The 22,560-nt window shown below is 31.1% G+C and overlaps 4 protein-coding genes and 1 long non-coding RNA gene across 11 annotated transcripts in view; 2 read left to right on the top strand and 3 right to left on the bottom strand.

Annotated features, from left to right (window-relative positions):
- Positions 1-10,949, bottom strand: part of LOC132911792 (uncharacterized) — a 39,581-nt gene extending 28,632 nt beyond the window's left edge. The window contains exons 1-14 of one of the 3 annotated variants that reach the window (XM_060968729.1): positions 9,261-10,947; positions 8,545-9,153; positions 7,511-8,161; positions 5,157-5,267; positions 4,853-5,077; positions 4,511-4,749; positions 4,234-4,426; positions 3,776-3,985; positions 3,107-3,383; positions 2,871-3,019; positions 2,700-2,783; positions 2,455-2,599; positions 2,257-2,348; positions 1,819-2,074 (exon numbers count right to left, since the gene is read on the bottom strand). In XM_060968729.1, coding sequence (XP_060824712.1) covers positions 1,819-2,074; positions 2,257-2,348; positions 2,455-2,599; positions 2,700-2,783; positions 2,871-3,019; positions 3,107-3,383; positions 3,776-3,985; positions 4,234-4,426; positions 4,511-4,749; positions 4,853-5,077; positions 5,157-5,267; positions 7,511-8,161; positions 8,545-9,153; positions 9,261-9,902 — 3,883 coding nt within the window. In that variant the 5' untranslated portion in view covers positions 9,903-10,947. Of the gene's footprint in view, positions 1-1,818; positions 2,075-2,256; positions 2,349-2,454; positions 2,600-2,699; positions 2,784-2,870; positions 3,020-3,106; positions 3,384-3,775; positions 3,986-4,233; positions 4,427-4,510; positions 4,750-4,852; positions 5,078-5,156; positions 5,268-7,510; positions 8,162-8,544; positions 9,154-9,260 lie in introns of all 3 variants that reach the window. The other 2 variants (XM_060968730.1, XM_060968731.1) reach the window with 2 other exon arrangements.
- On the top strand, positions 10,891-14,693 carry LOC132911794 (uncharacterized protein PF3D7_1120600-like). Of its 4 annotated transcripts, XM_060968739.1 has the most exons (6): positions 11,254-11,561; positions 11,652-13,289; positions 13,362-13,627; positions 13,717-13,830; positions 13,908-14,058; positions 14,147-14,693. In XM_060968739.1, the coding sequence occupies exons 2-6, from the start codon at positions 11,678-11,680 to the stop codon at positions 14,344-14,346; spliced, it is 2,343 nt and encodes a 780-aa protein (XP_060824722.1). In that variant the 5' UTR covers positions 11,254-11,561; positions 11,652-11,677; the 3' UTR covers positions 14,347-14,693. The 4 variants fall into 4 exon arrangements, with proteins under 4 accessions (XP_060824721.1, XP_060824722.1, XP_060824720.1 ...); XM_060968738.1 differs by lacking the exon at positions 11,254-11,561 and adding an exon at positions 10,891-10,961 and having other exon boundaries at positions 11,652-13,627; XM_060968737.1 differs by having other exon boundaries at positions 11,254-11,552; positions 11,652-13,627.
- Positions 14,694-16,018, bottom strand: LOC132911806 (large ribosomal subunit protein uL24). The gene is made up of 4 exons (XM_060968771.1): positions 15,879-16,018; positions 15,426-15,606; positions 15,149-15,289; positions 14,694-14,881 (listed from the first exon to the last, which is right to left on the bottom strand). Exons 2-4 carry the CDS (start codon positions 15,591-15,593, stop codon positions 14,744-14,746), a joined length of 447 nt encoding a protein of 148 aa, XP_060824754.1. The 5' UTR covers positions 15,594-15,606; positions 15,879-16,018; the 3' UTR covers positions 14,694-14,743.
- Positions 16,019-16,566: 548 nt separating this feature from the next.
- Positions 16,567-21,682, top strand: LOC132911800 (uncharacterized). 2 transcript variants are annotated; one of them, XM_060968759.1, is made up of 5 exons: positions 16,606-16,721; positions 17,083-17,167; positions 17,673-17,979; positions 19,400-19,686; positions 19,831-21,682. In XM_060968759.1, the coding sequence occupies exons 3-5, from the start codon at positions 17,897-17,899 to the stop codon at positions 20,421-20,423; spliced, it is 963 nt and encodes a 320-aa protein (XP_060824742.1). In that variant the 5' UTR covers positions 16,606-16,721; positions 17,083-17,167; positions 17,673-17,896; the 3' UTR covers positions 20,424-21,682. The 2 variants fall into 2 exon arrangements, with proteins under 2 accessions (XP_060824741.1, XP_060824742.1); XM_060968758.1 differs by lacking the exon at positions 17,083-17,167 and having other exon boundaries at positions 16,567-16,721.
- LOC132911812 (uncharacterized) lies at positions 17,730-19,431 on the bottom strand. Its single transcript, XR_009659085.1, has 2 exons — positions 18,596-19,431; positions 17,730-18,167 (listed from the first exon to the last, which is right to left on the bottom strand). It is a non-coding gene; the product is annotated as an uncharacterized LOC132911812 (long non-coding RNA).
- Positions 21,683-22,560: the final 878 nt, after the last annotated feature.

Below are 22,560 nucleotides of genomic sequence, written 5' to 3'. Positions count from 1 at the left end.
CCGAACGCATCGAAAAACACTTTGACAATAAAAGATTTGAACAGAGCAACAAACGTGTTCCCCTTGCTTACTTCGTCGATACATTTAATACGTATAATATAATAGACAATATAATATTAAATTTCACTAATTATATATAACTCTTTTGTATTACATTGTAACTATTTGATACACGGAACGAATGATAAAAGATAAAATCTTCAAAAAGTAAAAGTTGAGAGTAAGAAATTTTGAGAAATTTCGTAATAGTAAAATAGTTTTCACACTATCAATAAAAAATGTGTTCTATTGTATTTTTAATTTAATGGTTTAATTATTCTTATATACATGCTACATTATATCTCATTTATAATCATTGAATGACAGAGAATCGTCTTTGAACAGTAACAGAACGAATGGAACAAAGGATAAGAATCGGATAGCGTATTTACACTGTGTAGGGTTAGGTGATAATAACATTAAATAATTTAAGATGATTTCTTATTATCTTTTATAGGACGAAACATTCTGCTTTAATAGTAACGAAGTAATATTTAAGGAAAATAAAATAATCTGTAAATATATCTTTAAATTAATCTTTCAGTTACTTACCTTTCTTTGATCAGACTTTATTTACAAGACTTTTGTACAAAAGTTTCCAACTTGAAATATTGAAAAATCAAGTTTTTTACACTTTGTACTAATTAACTGTAACGATTCTCTTTTAACATGGTAGAACAACATATCAAAAACTAACGTCAGATACATATATAATTTCGTTGGTCGAAACACGATAATCAAATCGAACTTCGTTGACTCGTATATCGAGCTAAACAAACTGACAATGATGACAAGCCCGCGTAAATATATTATCATTGCATATAACGCCACCTACAAAAGCGCAAGGAAATAAATCAAGAAATCAAAAATACAAAGGAGACAGAAAACCGTTGAACACATGTTCCTATGTGCGCCGAAGATATATTTACACGACTATGAAAATTTTCCTCCGTTATTTGTATCGGAATAAATATTGAATGAACACAAAAACAAAAGAAACGCTTCTATAAAACAAAGTTTATATAATTTATTTAATGTGCATAAAATCTCAAATATTTTTTCCATCGTTTACGTATAACAATATTCATTCACTATAAATTACAATAATAAAATATATGTCCTGTATAACCAGGAGAGTAACAGCTGTACTGTAAAAACATCATAAATAAGTTTATACTACAATTTTTTTATGATTAAAAATACGTTGTGAATATCGTTAGAATAAAGGCATCTTTGAGGATCGGGCACCTTTTACCACCGATCGAGGCAAAGTGGTATGATACAAGATCGTAATCGTAATGGTAATAAGTTCTGAATAATACTACAAATACAAACTTTTTCGCCTTATTACCATTTTGCTTCAAATATGTAGCAATGCATATGATACATATAAAATTGATTAGAAAGCACTTTTGCTCGTTTTGTGGTATATTTTATGTATTCTAGATACAAAAATATGTGAATGTCGTTTCCCTAATGCAATATGTTATAAAATATTTTTCCGAGTAAATTCGGTTGGACTTAAAGAAACGGCACAATTTGACTTTGGTAAAGATTTCGAAGACATGATATACCCACTTTTTGTTGCGCATGTTACAAGATTTTTTGGCTTCGGCGGAAGGGGTGGAGGTTTCGATGATTTCATTACACTTAACGAGTTGACTTGAGTATCGAAAGAATCCAAAGCAGTACTTCGGGAGCAAGATCCATTCTCTATAACGGTCCGATCTCCGTCCGTCAAAGTTGTATCTAATATGAACGAACTATCTGATGACTTACTCTGCAATTCCTTTCCAGTAGCCAATACATGGAATCGTTTATCAAGATCTCCATTCTTTGCTGAAGCCAACGTCGTCGTTGCGGTTGATGTTGTTATAGGTGTTGTTGTTGTTGTTGTCGTATTTTGATCATGTCCGCCACAGTTTTGTCGTTCGTGAATCGAACTGTAAAACTTGGCATTTGCTTCGCAATTGGTAGATATTATCCTAGGTCTTCGAACTTTGTTGCGATCCGTCGGCTTACCATTTTCCTTGTTCTGATCAGTAATTTCATAGCTTTAAGGGTCGAAACGCAACGCATAATAAAAATTTCAAAAATGAAATGTATTTAAAAACGTTACTACGATAACTGACAATATGCTTTATGAAAATGTTTGGTACCATTAAAAAAATACGTATTATTATACCCCAGAACATATAAGTTTCGTTTTTTGTTTACCTTTAAAAAGTCTGGCAATTCAAAATTGATCTCTGTGCCTCTCTGATCTTCTAATCTAGATCTTTGTGCCCGTTTTAAACCTTCGTATAAATCTATAAATATAAATATAAATATCATCCTATACTTGAATAAAGAATCGCAGATATTTCTAATTGTATTATTAGCAATACTATTCACGTACTATGATATATAATTTACCTTCGCCGTCGAATTTTCCCGGTAATTGCAGTTTTACCCCGTTCCGCCATTTTGCTATTAAAGGAGGATGAGATTTGGCAGTTTCTTCGGAAACATAATCGTTCACGTTGCTTTTTTCATTCATATTACATTTAGGCTTCCCTCCCTTTAACATTAAAATATATGGATATATAAAAATCGCTCTTCAAAAGTAACATGTACACTGAATGTAAGTAGACATATAAAATAACAGGCATCTACCATACCTTCTTTTTTCCATGCATTGTAGAATCTCGAAGAAAAAATTTACTTGGCAAGATAGAGGAACCCTCAGAACGTTGATCGTCAGACTATATCCCAGAAAATAAAAGAACCCATAAATAAAAAGCAATTAATTTTTTCAGATAATTATTTAGATAAATAAATTCATTTCTTACCTTACATGAACCATCATTGTAATGATATTTACTCGCGCCTTTGCCCACCAAAAGCTCTTCAAATACTCTATTTGTGATTTCGTCTAGAGTGGATTGAGAATTTGATCCATCATGAGTGTATTTAACTGTGTTCAATTCTTTCTGTGGATCTACAAAAATGTTTCCCCTCAAATTATTTCAACAGTTAATTTTTTACCAATTTCTTATAACTTATTATATTCCAACATTTTTATTACCTTGATCCTTTATGTTAGTCAAAATTAGCCTTGCAGGAGCATCAATAGCCTGTACATCCGTACAAACACGGTGGTTTTCACTCCATACAGTAATAGTTTCTAAATTAAAACCATACTTATTTAGAAGTGGCCTTAGTACATCTTTAAGAGTTCTGCCTTTATGTGCAATCACAGTTATCACTCGACGGGAAGGTAAATCGACTTTTAATATTTTCGTTGGTACAACTTCCACTTCTTGACCAGCCAGTACCGATGATGGATATTTTGTATCTATGGTCTGAAAACACAAGAAATTTTTTATCATTTTCAGATATTAATACTGTATAGGTAATAACAAGTACAACGAATGTTCGTTTCGATTGGATTGTTTATACTAGATTATAAATTATGCGTGTACGGCATACATAAAATACGTATATTTTACATCAAGTTTAATGCAAATGTGCCCAACTACAAAAGCTACGCCAGAAATGCATGCATAACAATTCTCATAAAACAATAATCTCCTACAATCGTTATACCATTCAACCTTATCATTTCATTCAATCAGACTATGTGCAAGAAAGAAGCACGTCCTATAAATAGCATGTTTAACGTCAACAAATTATTTTATTAGTTTTGAGCGATAATCTTAAAAGATGCATTAAATAAATACAAGAGATCACAAACCTCATCTGTAGCAAGGATTAGAACGTCATAGTTAGAATATCGAAGAGCTCTTTTATCAAGGAGGCGCGTAACCACATCTTTAATACTCTCCATTTGGCTAGTTGGCACAACCGTAGTCGATCCATCGGGTAATATTACCCGACATAACCCGGTACATTTGGCACGAACTTCTTTCGTTTCATTTGACTGTCCTTCGTAGGACGATAAAGACTACAAGTTATACATACAACAACTTTGTAGATTCGAAATTAAATGTGTGCTTAATAACACTAACATTAGCTTTCAACAAACATCTGCGCATAGTTGCAATACCAAAATATCTACTACACACTTGCATTACAAGTAAAACTAACACATACAATGGTTATACTTGCCTTCGATATAATTGCTTTACCAAACAAAATAGTTTCTAAGTTTATTTTTAATCACAATGTAAAAGAAAAAGGAAGAATACTTACATGTTTGTGGAATGATTGTCTTAATGCCAAATCCCATGATGCTAATGAAGACCTGCTGCTAGATATAGAAATACTGTCGTCGTTGTTATTACCTTCTGCTTCTCTTTTCATAGTTGTAAAGCTCTTATATATGGTCTCATTTCTATTAGGGCCTTTATTATATTCAGATTCCCCACGATCTTTTGATTTAGATCTAAAAAGACATTACTATGACGAATATACACTGATAACACTTGTTTTCAATTAATATTTATTAAATACTATTTATTATCAGTACCTGTTTTTTCTATTCCATGGAAGAATAGATTTTCTACATCGATCTTCTGCATCTGAGTGACTCTTCTTTAGCTTTACACTAGGAGAACTGGTAAGATTTAAATCACAATCTTCTACTCCAGTTATGGAATTTCCTGTTTCTACACAACGACGATATAAATCAGATCTTAAAAATCTCGGATAACTATCAAACTTCATTAGATTAAAAACCTGTTTTTGAGCCTGAAAATAAAATACAAACTAACGATTTCTATTAATAAAGAACAACTAATATAATGTTAATAATGGTAATAAACACAGTTGTAGAATTGAACAGAAAAATAAAAAAACATGTCATGAACACCTGTAAGAAAAGGTCAGCAGGTGCTTCACTAAGAAGTTCTTGCGTTATTTGGCCAGTTGCATGGCTATCAACATTTACAGGTTCAGCTGCTGTAGTGGACAAATGACGTTGGTAAATTTGATTTGCCAACTTACGTCTTGTAGTAACATCTTTAGTATCTTTGTATCTCTCACAAGCAGCCCAAAAGTAGATATTTTCATGGCTAAATTCTTTTTTTAGAAATTCCTAAATTATGAAAAGAAAAAAGGTATTAGAAAAATACGCAATGTTTATTTATTTAGTGAAAATAAAATTTTATTCTTACCGCGAATGTTTGTAAACCTTTTGGATCTTCTAGTAATTTTTCAAAACCATTGGCCCATGCATGTATGTTTTTACAATCGGTATTCTTATCGCATAATTGTGTACTACCGTGCTGTGTGAAAGAAGCATTAAAAAAAATTATATTTTATTGATAACGTCGTTAAATGGGATTAAACGAGTCATAGGGGAAACGACCAAGCGCGTGCGCCTTCAGCCTTATACGAACGTTACGAATATTACGATTATTATATACAAGTATTGCAAATATAACAAATATTACAAATATTATAAGAATAAATCAAGGAACAAAAAAAAGGTATGAAATAGATATAATCATTAACTCTATACGGTCTTTAATAATTGTTATTATATAACATTTAATTTACTTGCCAATAGAACTTCATGGTCTTTTATACATTAACTCGAATTCGTATAATAGTCAATCTAATCCATTGTACTACAGCTATAATTAAGCAACTGTATATAAGTCGTTTTAAGAATGTTAAATATTTATAATTATGAATTCAAAAGTAAAAAGAGAGAGAATAATTATATCTTATGTTTGTATACTTCTATGTAACAAAATATACTAAACAAGAAAAGCTAACGTAAAAACGAAAAATACTTATAATTGTACGTAATAATAACTAATTCTTAATAAATCTATTTCCTCCCTGTTTCGTAACATTCCCGACAACAAAAATATGCAACCATAAATATCTGAGTCACTTATTTAATATATATCAATCATTGATAAGATTTGAACAAGTACATCATAATCACAAATGATTGAAATAGAATTAAGGAAAATATAATTGTAAAAAGATTGAAGAGGGCGCGAAATCATAATTAATTTTAATTATTAGAACGATAACAATACGTATCGGTGTAACAGTATAACGTATCGACGTAATATATCGATTTGACGTTGTCGACTATTGATCATAGATCAAATCATTAAAATTTCATTTTCTGTTCTGATTTATAAAATAACAATAGCGAGAATGCTCTTCGATTTCACTTTGTCACTTCTTTAATGTAAACAACTGATTAACTTTGAAAAAATAAAGAACGTCGAACTAGAATCCATTAGATGATCTCCTAGTAATTCCATAAAATATTGACCGTGTCGTACATACCGATTTCACCACGGTATCCATGTCGTGATCGAAGATCGTATTCCTTCGTGTACACGCGTAACGATCCCATTTATCGAAGGAAATATAAAAATACTTATATAAACATAATACAGTCCAGGAAATAATTTTCTTTGGTATTAACTATCAAAACAAGATCGCGGTATGCTCGTAATAATAAGGGCTCCGCCCAACTGCAGCGATGCACCCGTTGACAATTATGATTCCACACACGGTGTCTGTTCAATCCAATGGTCAGCCGAACACGACGTACACCGACAGAACCGACACGATCGACCGATCGATTTCTTACAATCGAACCGATAATTTACATGAACGATTATTCAATCAATTTTTCTAAATAATTAATTCAACCATGATTCTATACTAATCAACATTGTAACTATTGCACGACAGCGTCACGTTCATTTTGTGTGTAATATGTCACTCTCATGTGCACTACCGCTACGGGTATATTCGCTCGTACTTCATTTCCTTCTCTTTCTCTTTCCCTCTCCTTTCCAAGTTTCAAGCTCAGTCGGTCGGTCGGTTTATCCGTCGGTACCTTCATTTATTCATACTAAATATTTCTTTGCTACTTCTATTTACTTATTCGATTTCTTTCGTAAAATTATTTTTCTTATTTTATCCAAAAATTGTAAAACTATCGAACCGAAATATGATACTCTAATTCCCACCATTCTTTCTTTTTTTCTTCTTCTTTCGCTCGCTCACTCGCTCACACATACTCTCATACTCGTGTATTATCTCGCTCACTTATTCATAGAACTCACTCATTTACTCGTGCTTCCCCTCTGTTCTCATATTTCTTTTTCCCTATTTGCAATTTCAGGCATTATTCTTTCATTTAATGCAAATATTTAAATTTCTCTCTCCTTTTTCATTTGTATTCCATTTATTGCAATAATCTCAAATTGTAAATTGATAACTCATTTAAGAACCAATTAATCTTTCGTGTATAACGTGAGACGTTTATGCCCCCAATGAGAACAATATCGGACCCGATATTTGAGATAAATATTCCATTTTAAAACTTATTGGATATTATAATAGAAATGTTATAATAAGTATCCATTAACTTTCTTAGATTTTTTGAAAACCCCAAACAGGGCCCCAAACACGATCTGATCCCGAATCCCCCACATTGTAGACCGCGTTACCAAAAGTAAGTATTGGAAATAACAAATATAAATCTTACCAGACAGATATTCTGCGCACAGCTCCCAACGTTTCTAATTTCTTGCAAGCTTCCCCAAGGACGTGAATTATCCGATTTATCTGAATAAGTTTGGCACAGTGGTCGAACGTAATCCATGCTTGTATTAAGGTCTTCAAAACTATGCACTAAAGATTTGGAAATACCAGAAAAAACTTTCGGGCTAAACTTGTCTGGTACGTCGATTTCTTTTGATTCTGCTAGTCTCGTAAGTCCCAACAATTGTGATTGCGAATTAATCGCGGCATCACCGGGCGTCTCAACAGGATCTTTTAAACCGTGCAGCATTGCGGTGGTGCAAACGGACACAAGAGAGCCAACGGACGAACTAAGCAACCCCTGCTTAACTGTTGAAGCAGATGGCAATGGACAGGTGGGCAAGTCCCCCCTCTTCGTCCCCTTTTGTATATCGGAATTCATGTCGGAATTCATGTCGGAATTTTCTATCGCTTCCGAACACGTACTTATGCCATTGCAAAAATCATTAAACATCACATTTTCACGAGGCAATTCCAGACTATCTTTGCACAATTTATTTGTTTCGTTCCAACATGTTTTCGATACAGCTCGTACCGTTAGCCTCAAATCTACAGCTTCGTTACCGTACGATCTCGACGAATATTCACACGCATCCTAAACACATATCATGTTAATTAGAAGCAGATCTTTATTTATTAAGTAAAATGAAAACTGTTCAATTTAGAATAGTTATAAAAATAGTTCAAACTCTACCATATATTTTAAGTATTTTTTTTATAACCATAATGGATTGAATAATACCCATATTACAATCATTAAAATTTTTTTAGAACTCAGATAGATAGAATGACAAAATGTAACAGGTGTATCCATGAAAAACTTTATATTTTAAATAACAAAAAAAGGACTACATACATTTGAATATATATTTACTAACTAAGTAACAAATATTATAGAATAGTGTTATTACAATCTAAATCCCACAATCCATTTAATATTAACTGAGTTAACTGCTATGAGCATTTTAATCAACATACCCTATATTCCAAAGTTGGACATCTTCTTCGAGGAATATTTTGTACAATATTTTTATCTGATCGACTTGTACAATCATCCTTATAGCCAATTCCAGAATCACTATTACTCGAATGAGCTGTTGATGTACTTATATTGCTTGGTTGCGGAGAAGCAGTTTCTTGATGTCTCCTCATCTCATTATATGGATTTGTGTCAGTAGCTGTTGAATCTGATATGTACAAAGTTTGTATAGCACCAATCAGACCATTGCAACTGTCTGGAAATTCCTGACATACATTTAGTTCAGAAGTTTTGGTGCATGTAAAACCAAATATATTGCACACACTAGAATGTACTATATGATCAATTAATTTATAGTATATTGTAAAAACATGGCAGGAATTGGAAACAATATTTTCTTTATCTTTAACAGATTTAGTTAATATCCCAAAATATTGTTTATCTTGTTCAGAAAAGGAATTACAAAATATTATTCTATAGGATGGATATTCTGCTATAACACGATTTTCTGAATTGGTGAGTTTTATATTTGCTACATGTATTGTTAACAATACTGTGGTTGGATTTCTTTTCTCAGCTTTCAACCGTTTGATGCATTTTCTCAATACCTAGAAAAATAAATATGAATTAATGAAATCATATTAGATCAGATTCAAGGATAACTTAGTGTTTACACAGAATTAAGAGATATTAATGATAGTGTTATCAAAATTACCTGCATCATACAAGATGGATGCAATTGATTTGGAATGTCTATAGTTCCGAGGTAACCAACAACTGTTCTATGCACTATTTTCTCAGAATCTCTTTTATGAGATGCTGGCGGTGGTGGTGGTGGAAGAGGACTAGACATATCCCAATGATAATGTAAATTACAGTAAGTTCCATGGCTTTGCAATTCAGGTGGTGTTTTTCCTGCTACATCAAACATAGCACCACTTTGTAAATCTCGCACAACTTTTGCAACTCTACATTGTAATTGTAGTGCTCCCATATTACTTGCACGAGGTTTATGAATATATTTGGGCTTGCAACGTACTGCTGTTACACCTTCTTCGTCAGAGGAATCAGAGTAATAATTTTCAGCTATTTGCAACTTTAAAATACCCTTTGAACGACCAATTAATTGCACAACATCGTCATGGGGCAGTTTGCTAACATTGTGGCCATTAACAGATACTAAATAATCGCCGGCTCGTAATCCAGCGATATCCGCTGGACTTCCTGGAACGATACAGCTCAATATGCAAGGTTGTTGTCCCGAGATCGTAAAGCCAAATCCCTTCATTCCACGCAATACCTCGACTGCCCTTACACCGTAATTCACTCGCTTTTTCTTTTTTCTGTTTTGGTGCATTCTTAGATTTTCTTTTCATCAATTCATACAAATTTCAATTTATCTTTCTAATTTGTCAATCAAAGACTATCGTTCACCTAACACTTTCACGATCCAAAAAAACTCCCGAATCATCTTTCCCTGAATTCCATCAGTTTCTTTTAATTCTTTTAAAGAATAAGTGAAAATATGAAAGTTGAATGATTTTTTTATTCTATCACTCGATCGACTCTAACTAATCATCTATAGAGGATCTATAATCAATTTCTATTTGAAATCGGTTTTCGACCGTTTACGCTTGCGGTTCGTGACGGCGTTCTTTCTGCGCTTTTGCACCTCTTTCTCTCACACTCTATTACTTACTGCATCACTAAACTTTAAAACAGAATTTTTCAAAATTTTTTTACTTGTGTATATAACATCCTATCTTTGTTATTACCATTGAAATATGTACTAGTATTTATCTCATACATCTGAACACACGAATAACTATAAAATGTTTTGGCAATCTCATTATTTTTTTTCTTTTACTTCTATCCTTTCACTCCCTCCACTTTTCTTTCATTTACATCATTGTTTGTACCTATATTCATCGATCCATACACTTCCGGTATACAAATGCACATTCTACTAGAAATTTCATAACGAAACACTTTCTTTCTTCGTATGGAATCCTATTTTCGTAGAACAAAAATTCTATTGGTGTTAAAACCCTGTAAGCCTCCCAAATAATTTTGATAGCGTTTTCTTTCCACTTTTATATGCCGATAATAAAAATAAAAAACTGTTATGCAAAGTAAAATGAACTTTCTTTATTATTCATTTTTTTCTTTAAATTCAATTCCATTTCGTCATGTGTGATCCATTCAATTTTCATACTCATTCATGTATACGTGAATGTATGTAATAGTAAAAAATTAACCGAGTACACGCGTACTAGACAAATTTTCAAATTCGATTTTCTCGAAAATGAGGCTTCAGAGGATCAAAAAATTGTATTCTACATTCTCGACTTAATTTCGCACGTGGAATAACCTCTTATCGATTATCTACTTCTGTCTAGCCATGAATTAAGCAAATGTAGGTATACTTCGCAAATTTTTAAACTTGATTCGAAAAGAGGTTTCTAACGTAATTTTACTTTTTATATTCGTTTTATTTTGAGCCATAGAATCTCCTTGGTCCCAAATGCGCCATAAATTACGGAGTCACCTTGTATTTTTGAAAAACGTATATAAAATAAATTGTGATTGATATCAGTTAAAAAATGTATTTCGCTAAATTCTAGATGTTTTATGAAAGCTCATATTAATTTTAATAATTATATTCTAAATTTGTCTACCTTTTTATTTAATTTTACGATTGACTGATGTATAAATATATTTTTGATCACTTTTATCGCAACGATTGAAAATGTGTTTTACGTATAGTTTTTGAAAGGCTAGAAAACTGTTTTTAATTAAATATTATATATAAAGGAATAGTATGAATTCACTAAAAAAAATGTTAAAAAGGTAACATGGAGTTTTAAATTGTATGTATACATATATACATGTTACATGTGCATAAAGTTTCCTAACCTCTAAAATCTAATTCATTTCATTGGGTTGTACTTGCGTGTCAGCTTTATTTGTGAAGTGATACATTTTTTAGGCTGTATTATTGTAAACTGTAATTCAAGTAATCATTTTTCTATACCTATTAATTTGAGATATCGATTATCTTTAAATGTAATTAATATTCTATAAAAAGTGTTTTCTAATGTTACAGATATTAGGTTAGTGAAAAGCTACACTATGGAATCTGACGAAATTACATGGAATATAGTACCAAATACAGTTGCAAACAGAATGATAGATTTCTCTTTATTACATAAACTGGTACCATGTAGAAGATTACGTCGCAGAAATAAAGCTATGAATGCTGCAATTAAACAGTATCAAAGCATAAAGACATATAGCCAATATATTCAAATGAAGACTTCAGTTCTTCGAAATATGTCAGATGACAGTGAAACAGATTGCAATGACACTTTCACTGAAGATGATTATAGTATTTTATACAAATCTGATGTATCTTTATCAAATTATGTAAAAGAGACGTTAAAAAAGAATAAAAGATATCCTTATGAAATAGAATCTGAGACTAATGAAGATGATTTTATATCTGATGTAAAATCTAAAAAAACAGTCATAAAAAGACCTAGAAGTATGTCACCTATAAATTTAGGATGGCGAAAGGTTAAAAGAAAATCTCAAAAAACTCATTCTTTGAAAAAAGGGATAAATGCAAATAAATTTACATGTGATAATGATGATACTGAAGAAGCTTTTTCTGTAATGACTGATAATGTTCAAAGTAATATACAAAGTAAGACAAACACACCTCATAAATATTTTATAGATTGTGTTAAAGAAAATGTTGATTTAGAAAATCAAGTGTCAGTGAAAGATGAAATAAATACTGCTACTGTTGAAGATGTATGTGACACAGCTTCAGATTCAACTGAAATAACATGCCATGCAACTACAGTACAAAAGGTAACAAATAATAATGATAAATTAGAACAATCAGATCCTACAGTGAATAATATCAGTAAAGAATTTCAATCAGATAAAAATTATTGTTATAAAATGCTTGAAAGTTCTAACATAAGAACACAGAAAAGGTTGTCATTTTCATTATATAATGTTAATGAAATTTGTGATACTAATTGTGAAAATATGTCTGTGGATCAAAATTGTCCTAGTCAGGTAGAAAGAGACCTAAACATTACAGAAACATTTATGAACATGCCCTCAGTTATTGGTAACACATACCAACTAAAAGACTCAGGTATCGATGAAGATACGGAGGAAGAAATTTTAGAACGTGGAAAAAAGTATTATAAGAAATTTAAAAATAGAACTCAAACAGAAGAAGAAGAAGATACATCAAATACTTCTTCCATAGTAAACTCTAAAAATAACTTAATAGACGATGATGATAACTCGAAATCTAATACTTCTAAAGATATAATATTACTTGCAAATGAAAATATAGATACAAATCAGGTAAAAAGCAAACAAAAGATACAAACAGATAAATTGCAACCCAAAGTTACTCATACAGAAGTTGTTAATAAAAAGTATAAAATAATGTGTGATATATCTGTGGTTAGTGAAAATATTGAATCAGAAGAATTAAGCATAAATGATTTTTGTGATGAAAAACCTGAGGTAAAGGAAATGAAGTTGATAATGAAAGACAGTACTTCTCCAATAACTGAAAAACGATATCAACAATTAAGGAGATTAAATTTAGTTGACAGTGACTCTAGTACCAGTGAGAATGATGATAGAAATTACAATGTTGAAAATATGAGAGACAAGTTATTCAAACGTTCCTCAGAATTTTCTGATATATTAGGTAATGAAAATAATAACGTACATCCTAACCATGAAATTTCAATCCAGCTTCATAAAAAAATACAAAAAACAGACTTTTCAGAACAGACTAACTATTGCTTGGATGATGAAGATAATATTTTGAAACAATGTTCAAACACCAATGAAGATTCATCTCCAGATACTAAACAATTATTATTTGCTAGTAATAAATCTGTTCAACATAAATCAGATTTAAATTGTACAATAAGTCATAATTTTGACAAAGAAAATCATACGAAAGCATCAAGTGAAAAGGACCTAAAAATTGAAAATATGATGCAGTGTGAGAAAAAGGAATCAACAAGTAGACCATACAATGTACAAATAAGAATTTTATTTTTTCTATTTTCTCTTATATTACACCTCTATATTTTGTTAATTTTTTCTTATTCTTTGCCCTCTTAAAGTTACAGGAATTTATAGAAAAGGAAAATTTATTGGTTGAAACAACAAAGCCTTCCTTTACGCTCAGAGATGTAGAAGAAGATGATGAAGTCTTTATTATAGACATTCCATCTAAGGTATGATATGTCATGATATAATTGCCCAATCCAATATGTACTATATTATTGAAAAAATTATATTTTGTTATATCTAGCTACTTGAAAATCAGTTACTGCAGAGTAAAATAGCTTTCACAGAAAAAACATTGAAACTTGGAAAACAAAAGTACAGAGTTGAATATAAAAATATAGATAATGTATCTTGTTTTCTTGGTACTAGAAAACGAAAAAAACCTTACAAAATAGGTATGTAATAAGTAAATTGATAAATACTTAAATCAATATTATTAAAAAAATATGCTTCTTTTATTAATTGGTTCTCTTCTCTTTTCAGTAAACATTAAACCAACAGCAAGAATCGTAGTACGAGAAAAAGTTACAAAAAACTCGCATGCAAAATTCTCAGATCATTGTTCTAATCACAATATTGATTCTTCTGATGAAATCAAAGATGAGATGATCTCAAGAAAGAGACACTTCCAAACAAAGCAAAATCTATCACTCAAAAAAAGGTGTTTAAATATTGATGAATAAAATATTTTATATAAATATTGTACATGTAGGAAATTAGGAGTTTCTGTAATTTTTAGATTAATTAAGGAATTTATATATTGAAGTAGTATTTTAGAAAGGACAGAATTTATATTGCGACATGTAGTTTCTAGAATGTATAAATATCAGACAATAGCAATACATGATTGTTTTTATATATATAAATGTAACAAGAATTTTATAAATATGTGCACCTTTATTTTTTACCAAGCATTTACTTTCATACTTGTATTTTATGGTATAAATATAAATAAGGTATTTAAATTCTAAAATACCTTTTAGTGTACGACTAAGAGCATTAAATGAGTAAAAGGAGTATTACACACAGATTCTAATATTAATGTTTTTATTTAACTTTATAAATGAAACTGACTTAAATTTAGGAAGTTTCCATGGCTGCAGTTGAGTCTTCTGTATATTTTCCTTTATCCTTGCCTAATGCTGCAAGCCTACCTTTACTCCTTCTGTCAATAATCTTTTTACGGTCCTTGTCCATCTTTAATTTTACAATCACTGTCTGTAAATCACAAAAGATTTAAATTAGAAAACATTAAATATTTTTTAATCAGGAAAAAAGGGTGAAGTTTTATAATATCAGTGCCAACTTTTCTGCAGTAAAAAAGCTAAACAAGTCAATTTCATAGACATAAAGGAGAACCCTTGTATATCAATGAAACCAACAAGCTTTGTGCTTTAATCTATGTGAATGGTTTTAGTTCATCATTTATCAAAATTTAATAATACACATATACCAAAAAACAATATAAAAAATAGTTGTGCCTACCTTGGATGGGTCGATACCAACATATACATTAGCAGTGTTAGCTTTTTCACGTTGAATTCTTTCTATATATATAACAAACTTTTTCCTGTACACTTGAACAACTTTTCCCACTTGTTGGCCTTTATAATGACCACGAACAACCTTTAAACAATAAATAAACAAAAATGTTTAATGAATGAGGTTTTATAAATGATTACATACTTATTCTTAATATGTTTTATAACATTTAATACAAACACTTTTCAATCTTCAAATGATTTATAAAATATTATCCTACCTGAACTTCATCATCCTTACGAATTGGCATAGAACGAACGTTATATTTTTGCCGAAGTTCTTTGGAAAGAGGAGCTGACATAAGTCTCCTCCGAATGTGAGAAGGTGCCGTGAAATGCCTCTTTCGGTTTTTTCGGCGTGAAGAGGATACAAGTTTATTGAATTTCATTGTTGTTGGTTAGCTGTGCATGTAAAATATAACTCTGTATTAATTATAATAAAGTACAATTATGATAGCTCATAGTAAAATCATGTGGTATGTTGAATGTAAATAACAAACAGTTATAGGTTAGTTACTGTCACTATTTCAACTACAATTAATATTCGTTTTCAAAACATAAAGATATTCATATTTATATATTAGAGAAAGAGTAACATGATTTTAACATAAAATTTCTGCCGAGATTATTTCTTTAAGTACGATTAAAATCGATTTTGATTTCAATGAACTTACCGACAACAGTCCAAATCCGTAGCCCAAACCGGAAGAACGCTTGTTTGCCACGAAAGAAATACAAATTTATCTATATAATCTAGTGAAAATCTATTTCACTCCCAGTTCGCACATAGTAACATTATTGTAAATTCGCCTTAAAGTTTTAACATATTTATGGTTCTATAAGATATCAAATATTGTTGTGAACTGGTGTAAACCTGTGGCTCCCTTTAGCGTGAATATCTTGTATGACAATAGGGTAAATTCTAGCGCCGCGAATTTAACTGTATAGCAGTATAGCTGAGGTAACGAACAAAAGTTATTTAACAAATTAATAAATTTGATCTATTAATAGATCAATTAAATGTCAAAATTATGTATTAGTAACAACTATGATCACTCTCAAATTTCGTATCTATTTTTCATAGATATCTTATAATAGATAGTGCTTCGGCACTCCACGAGCTTCAATCTCGCTAAATTTCCCAAATCTTGAAAAGGCCACGCAACGATATATAAATATATATATATATATATGTAATAAATTAAATTTGAATATGTAATAAAAAGAATCAATACGATTTTCCGTTAGTGTTTTCAATAATAACGTTGTTTCCCTTCATTTTCCCTAACTCCTTTTGTTAGCCTAGTTATTTTTCATTTGTCCACGAATAGGAGTTTCCGATCAAGATGAAGTAGCTGGTTCTTTGATACAACAAAGCTTAATACATTATATGAGTTTCTGTCGTAGCAAATGGTGGTTTGCTGTTTTTCAGTCACGATATTTCGAAGCTCTGCAGAAATATTGCCGTTATGGGGTTATTAGTTGTACAAAGACATCCAAAATATCATAAAAATCGAGTAAGTACACAATCGATCAATACACATATTATTGAGTGAAACAAACATACACGTGTTTTTTTGTACTCGTAGTACCATTTTGAGAGTGATGTACTCCAATGAATAAGTATGAGAAGCGTTATATAGTAGAGACTTTAAAAATAATTATCTTTTTCATATTTATCAAATTATGTAAATTTTTGTCGTTATAAATTTTATTCTTTTTCTTTTTTTATTTCTTGGTGTTATTTCGACTACTTTGTTGTGTTTACATTTTTTGCCATTGCTTTCGAAATACCCTGGTTAATCTGTCTTAGCAGATAATACAAAACAAAATGATTTGCTTTTTATAAAGAAATACTTTATGTCGATGTCGTTATAGACATTGTAATTTATAACAAAAATATACTCTTGAGGGAACGGGGGAGGAAGAAAGAAAGACAGAGACAGAGAAAGAATACAAAAACGTGTGTATGTAGAATATACTACTAGTTAATCACAAAAATAAATACAAGTCCAACAAAAGCAAAGATAAAAGAGTATATAAATAGGAAACCATTAGTGAACTGATATTTTTTACGAACATACCTTTGGAATATTATGTTTAGAGGGATCGAATATTATAAATAATGAGTCATATCATCTTCTTTGTCATTTCTAGAGAATTTGAAAGTATAAAATCGTGTAAAATGCACATACATAAGATGAAGAAATATATAATATACAAAGTATATATAGTGTTTTTTATAATATTCAATACATAAAACAATTTTTTACTAAGATGCTATTTTTTGAATCATGTTCTTAAAAATATGAATTTGCAACAAAATGAGTGATCATGAAATATAATGTGCTTTTTCTTCTTTCAATGCATTTAAGTAGTGCATATGTAGAATGGAAAAATATTTAATAAAATCAAATTTAATCATGCCTAATCAAACGTGCCCATCCATCATTTTATTCATGTTCTAGGTCAGTAAAACAACGTGCAGATCAATCCTTTAGGAGAATTTGTTTTTTTACCGAAAATTGTTAAAAGATTACGACTTTGAACTTTCGGATATCTTTTGAATCCAATGTTTCAAGGTGTGATCTGTTAAAAGAAAAAAAAAGAGATAGGCAAACTTAAACGGAACCAAATCTTATTTTTATTGGATTCAATTTGGAAAAAAGGGGAAGTTTAGTGAATTATAAAAATGGGTTCCACGAAACAAGAAGATAGATTACTCAACGTTGGAATATCTTTGCCAAAGTGGATGACAGGCCGAAGCAACACTAGGTTTGTTTCTTTCCAAATCCTTCGTAGAATTGAACTGTTGTAAGGTTGTTAAACTTCGACTTATACTGAGTTGCAGGCTTGTGATGCCTTAACGTAGCATTGTTCTTTGCTGAATTTAGAAATAATTCAAACCAATTGCAATAGTAAGAGGCAATTTTTTAGACTGCTAGCAGGTCATCTCTGTGAATCTGTAAATACTGAATACAAGTAGATGTAGCATTACCCCTCTTAATATGACCATCAAATATATGTGTTATGCGAAAATCGTGTTGCGGAGCCGGCTGTTGGATTTTATCTACTTTCGCGTAAAACTGTCTATGATTTATTATTATAATGGATGTGTATTCTGATGAACGAAATATTTGAAGAACAATGTAGCTATTCTTATAAGAATGCATATACATATTTGAATGTTATCATGTGTCTAAATTTGTGATATCATGTGTAAAACACATCCATTATAACCATAGCTTAGTGTATAAAATAGAAAAACAATATCAATCTTGATTAAAAACAAATTTAGATCTTGCAAATATGCTTATCTCTCAAATGATGTTACAAACGAGAAATTGTTACGTTGTAAAAAATCAGTGCGTGCTATAAACAAATCTTTTACTCGGAATAATTATTATTATTTTTTAATTAAAATCGTTTAAATTATTCTGCGCTGTATTTTTAAAGTTAAGTCACTTTTACTAATCGTAATTGACAGAAATAATTCGGTTAGGTAAACTGATTTTTCCTTTTACTAAGTTTTACGGAACAGTTGATCTCAAAATTAATCATTGAATATATCATAATCATTCACATAGAACAAGAGATTCACATTGTTTAAGTCTTGGATGTTTAATTCATACAAACGATAAGAAATATTTATACATGAAATTTGGCTAACGCGTGATACAATACGAATAAGCACTTAATCGCATGGGCATTGTGCCCGCTATTCTTAGACTCAAGACACTCTTCGTAATAGTAGTGCGACCTCGTATAGCTTACTGTGTGCGGTGCATAACGTTTGTTATACTCTTTTCTTATTCTCGCTTGTAGATCTATGCCGATTTACATTAAAACATCGGATTAAATAACGATTGTTTGTTCACGCGTGTTATGAATAGTATCGAATTCAACAAAATACTTATGTCAGGCATTGAATTATTCGTTGAATTAGTTGACGGGTTAGCATTCTGAGAAACGCATCGCTATAGGACTTAGAAATTTATAGACGAACTGTTGGTAGTAAAGAGAACAATATATCAATGGTAAGAAGATATCTAAAGCTGAAAGAATCTTCTAACAAAAGACCATCAGTCGAAGAGCCTTTATTTATCGAGTAGCATACCCTTTTTTGCTTCATTAACCTTACTTTCTTCCTTTGCAACGTGTAATTACAACTTCTCGTCCTTTTTCTTTTATGCAGGTGTGATTTAAACGACACCACACTTAGTCCACCATCTCACGACGACAGTTTCTTTTACATACGATATCCGAAGACACAAAACCGATCATCGATTTCGCAAGAATATCGGCCGATTGACGAAGTTTTTGGCGAACAAAATATTACTTCATCAACGAATAATGTGAAAGTGCAGGCTACGCAACAAGAACAATTAACTAAGGAGAAGAAAAAAAATCAGGAAATTGATTTCAGCAAGCATCCCTTACCTTGTCAACCGTTTATACCATCAACTTTAACAGCGAACAAAGGTAATTTACAATTGACTGTTACATGCGTTTGTGCAGCTAGTAATTATACGAATTTTCTTTTAATTATTACGATTGAAACAATGAATAACAAGTAAAATTTCTTTCTTACTCTTTGTGAATCAATGTTTCTGATTTTGCTTCCAGAAAACGGAAATAAATCAAGTCCGAAGGTATTACTGACCGATAATACGAAGATTACAAAATCACAGGGAGTAGATGATGGATTTCATGGCGAACCAGCACTTTGTGGAAAGTCAATTGTTTTTGTAGCTAACCAGATGATGTCTAACAAATATCACGAGACTATTTCGGCCGAGCAGGCCGCCAGTCAACCCAGAAGAGGAAGCAAATCTTTACCAGCCACTCCAGTCGCTTCGCCATTAGGCAGTCCAAGCAGTTCGCCTAAGGCTCATCGTCGTGTTACTTCGAATCGATATCGTGCAGGAGCATCCTTTCTTGATCGCGAGAAATATCAGGGAAGTTGGATCTTGGCAAGCATCTTCGGGCAATCTAAGGAATTCGTTACTGGCAAGATCGAAGAAGAGGACGAAGCAAACATCGAAGCCGCAACTGCTCCACTTAGATCGCTTGCTCGGAAGAAATCCATTTCGTCGCAAAATCTTACATATGTAGGAAGCGATGAGAAATCAGGAAAATCAGCTGCCTACCCAAATGCATTTCAAGCAAAACCATCGCAATTAAGAGAAATGAATTTCTGGTCCCCAACATCGATGTAAACCAATGTAGTAAATTGTTTTTCGTTTACATTTTAAGCTTAGTTAATTAATAGTGATTAATTTGGAAAGAAGGATTTTTTTTAGAAGGAAAGCACGATAGAAATATATACACATTATTGTCACTTTCTGAGTTTTTTAAAGTCAACAAATGAACGCATTGATAAAACGAAAAAAGAAGAGCAGCTTTTTGCTCGTTATTTTTCATATATTCTTAACAATGTGCTTATTATAGTTGGTACAATTAATATTTAATAACATATTTGTGCTTATTTTTTCTTTTTTCTATTTTTTCTTTTTTCTTTTCTATTTTTGCGGTTTTTAGTTAATGCTGTTAAGCAGTCTTTAATAGTCGTTTGATAGTTTCTATAATGAATTGATGAAACCCTATTATAATGACGATAGCATAGATCAGGAATACAAAAGGAAATACTCGTGTATCGAAAACTATGGTTTTCTTATAAAACCTCGAGGAGCGGAGGGAGGTACTTATATTCTATAAAAACGAAATATAAAAATTACTTTTAGATGATCCATTGCTTGATAAACTTAATTAATTATTGAATATATTTAATCTTTAATTTTTAGAGAAGAAAGAAAAGTGAAGTAGGGGAAAATGTTATGTCATATGTATACGTTTATATATTATTTTTTATACTTACAGAATACAAGTAATCTTGGAAAAAATAAAATTACTTGAACGTTGACCATTGTTCGAAAAGCCTGCGTTAAAAAAAAAAAAATAGATAAAATGAAATGTGTACAAATATATACAAATTACAGTGCGCGAAGTCTGTGAATGTTTTGAAAATAATGATTATCGTGTAGTATCGAGTGTATGTAGTTTATCGATAGTAATATAATATTTTTCGATCGCTATAACATAATTGCTAAGAAACATATTGAAACACTGAAATGGAGATGTTTTTGTTACGCATTCGAGAACACGAGATTTATTTGAATATGAAAATTACAGTATCAATTAACTCGTACGATAATGTAAAATATGGTGGAATTATTAATTAATGATCTCGGTATATTATTCCCGACATTCCTACAGCTTGAGATGGAGAATTGTTAGGTAACTCCATCCATATGTACGATCTATGTAATCGATATGACAAGCGGAGACACTATTGGTGGGAATCACTTCGTATGCTGTTGTAGTACAACCAGCCAACAAATTGTTAGTATGTATTATTAACATCAATATGTTTTACTGTATTTTATAGAGAAATAATAAATAAATAAAACCTATTGTATCGATAATGTTTTCACTTCGACGCGATCGAATCTGTTAAAACCCCAGTTTATTCAAAATACTTTCTCTAATTAAATATGCTTTTATGTAGATATTATTATCCTTATATTTCACGATATAAGATATAATGTATAACTATTTGTCAGAGTTACAAATAGTACAACAATTTCGTTATTCCTTTTATTAGAAATTGTGACTATCATGTTGAACGCGGGAGATACATATAAATCATTAATGGCTAAAGATTTAGATTAGAAAACGAACAAGTCATTTTGCTACGTCATCTTACCAAATTATAATACACTCCTTCGCCTCCGGCGTGCTTATGAAATCTCGAAGTTCTTGGCCGTGCTTGTTCTGTTACAATTTGCCAATGTCAATTGCGTAACAACTGCAACCGGCAGTGGTCGTCTGATCGCGTTCCCTCTCACTTTGTACTTGTTTATTCTTTCGGTCGCGTCGCCTTCTACCCCTTCTACTCTCCACGCCCTCGTTTCCCATTTTTGTTATTTTTGATCTTGCGAAGCTACTTACATTCACGTTTTCGCTGAATTTTTTCCAAATTACTTGGAATCAAATATGACTTTATTAACGGATTCAAGATAGGGTAACTTAATTGAAATAGATAAAATACTCACATCTTTATACATGCAGCAGGGTATGTTAGAACGAAATAATTGATTCTTGAATCTTATTCATTGTAGCATCAGTTCTTTCTAGTATACATTGAAATGCACACAGATGTTACAAAAAGTATTGACACATTATTTCCCAATAAAGTGCCTTTGGCCGGGTTCTTCGTTTCATTTTCATAGTTTAAAATTTTTATAATCATACAAAAGTACATGTGTACTACTAAATAATACGAAATTAAAATTT

The sequence above is a fragment of the Bombus pascuorum genome, chromosome 11 (genome assembly GCF_905332965.1).
Source record: "Bombus pascuorum chromosome 11, iyBomPasc1.1, whole genome shotgun sequence".
Taxonomy (NCBI): domain Eukaryota; kingdom Metazoa; phylum Arthropoda; class Insecta; order Hymenoptera; family Apidae; genus Bombus; species Bombus pascuorum.
Note: the sequence above shows the minus strand (reverse complement) of the source record. Positions and strands in the feature narration are given on the sequence as shown.

What these genes read in the sequence shown, in the direction of transcription:
- LOC132911794 (XM_060968738.1), top strand. Translation starts at nt 11,678, where the DNA reads ATGGAATCTGACGAAATTACATGGAATATAGTACCAAATACAGTTGCA. An exon ending in TTATAGACATTCCATCTAAG is followed by an intron (nt 13,831 to 13,907) that starts GTATGATATGTC and finishes TGTTATATCTAG; the next exon opens with CTACTTGAAAATCAGTTACT. An exon ending in AAAAAAACCTTACAAAATAG is followed by an intron (nt 14,059 to 14,146) that starts GTATGTAATAAG and finishes TTCTCTTTTCAG; the next exon opens with TAAACATTAAACCAACAGCA.
- LOC132911806 (XM_060968771.1), bottom strand. Translation starts at nt 15,593, where the DNA reads ATGAAATTCAATAAACTTGTATCCTCTTCACGCCGAAAAAACCGAAAG. An exon ending in GTAAGGATGATGAAGTTCAG is followed by an intron (nt 15,290 to 15,425) that starts GTAGGATAATAT and finishes TATTGTTTAAAG; the next exon opens with GTTGTTCGTGGTCATTATAA. An exon ending in TTGGTATCGACCCATCCAAG is followed by an intron (nt 14,882 to 15,148) that starts GTAGGCACAACT and finishes TGTGATTTACAG; the next exon opens with ACAGTGATTGTAAAATTAAA.
- LOC132911800 (XM_060968758.1), top strand. Translation starts at nt 17,897, where the DNA reads ATGGGTTCCACGAAACAAGAAGATAGATTACTCAACGTTGGAATATCT. An exon ending in ACAGGCCGAAGCAACACTAG is followed by an intron (nt 17,980 to 19,399) that starts GTTTGTTTCTTT and finishes TCTTTTATGCAG; the next exon opens with GTGTGATTTAAACGACACCA. An exon ending in AACTTTAACAGCGAACAAAG is followed by an intron (nt 19,687 to 19,830) that starts GTAATTTACAAT and finishes TTTTGCTTCCAG; the next exon opens with AAAACGGAAATAAATCAAGT.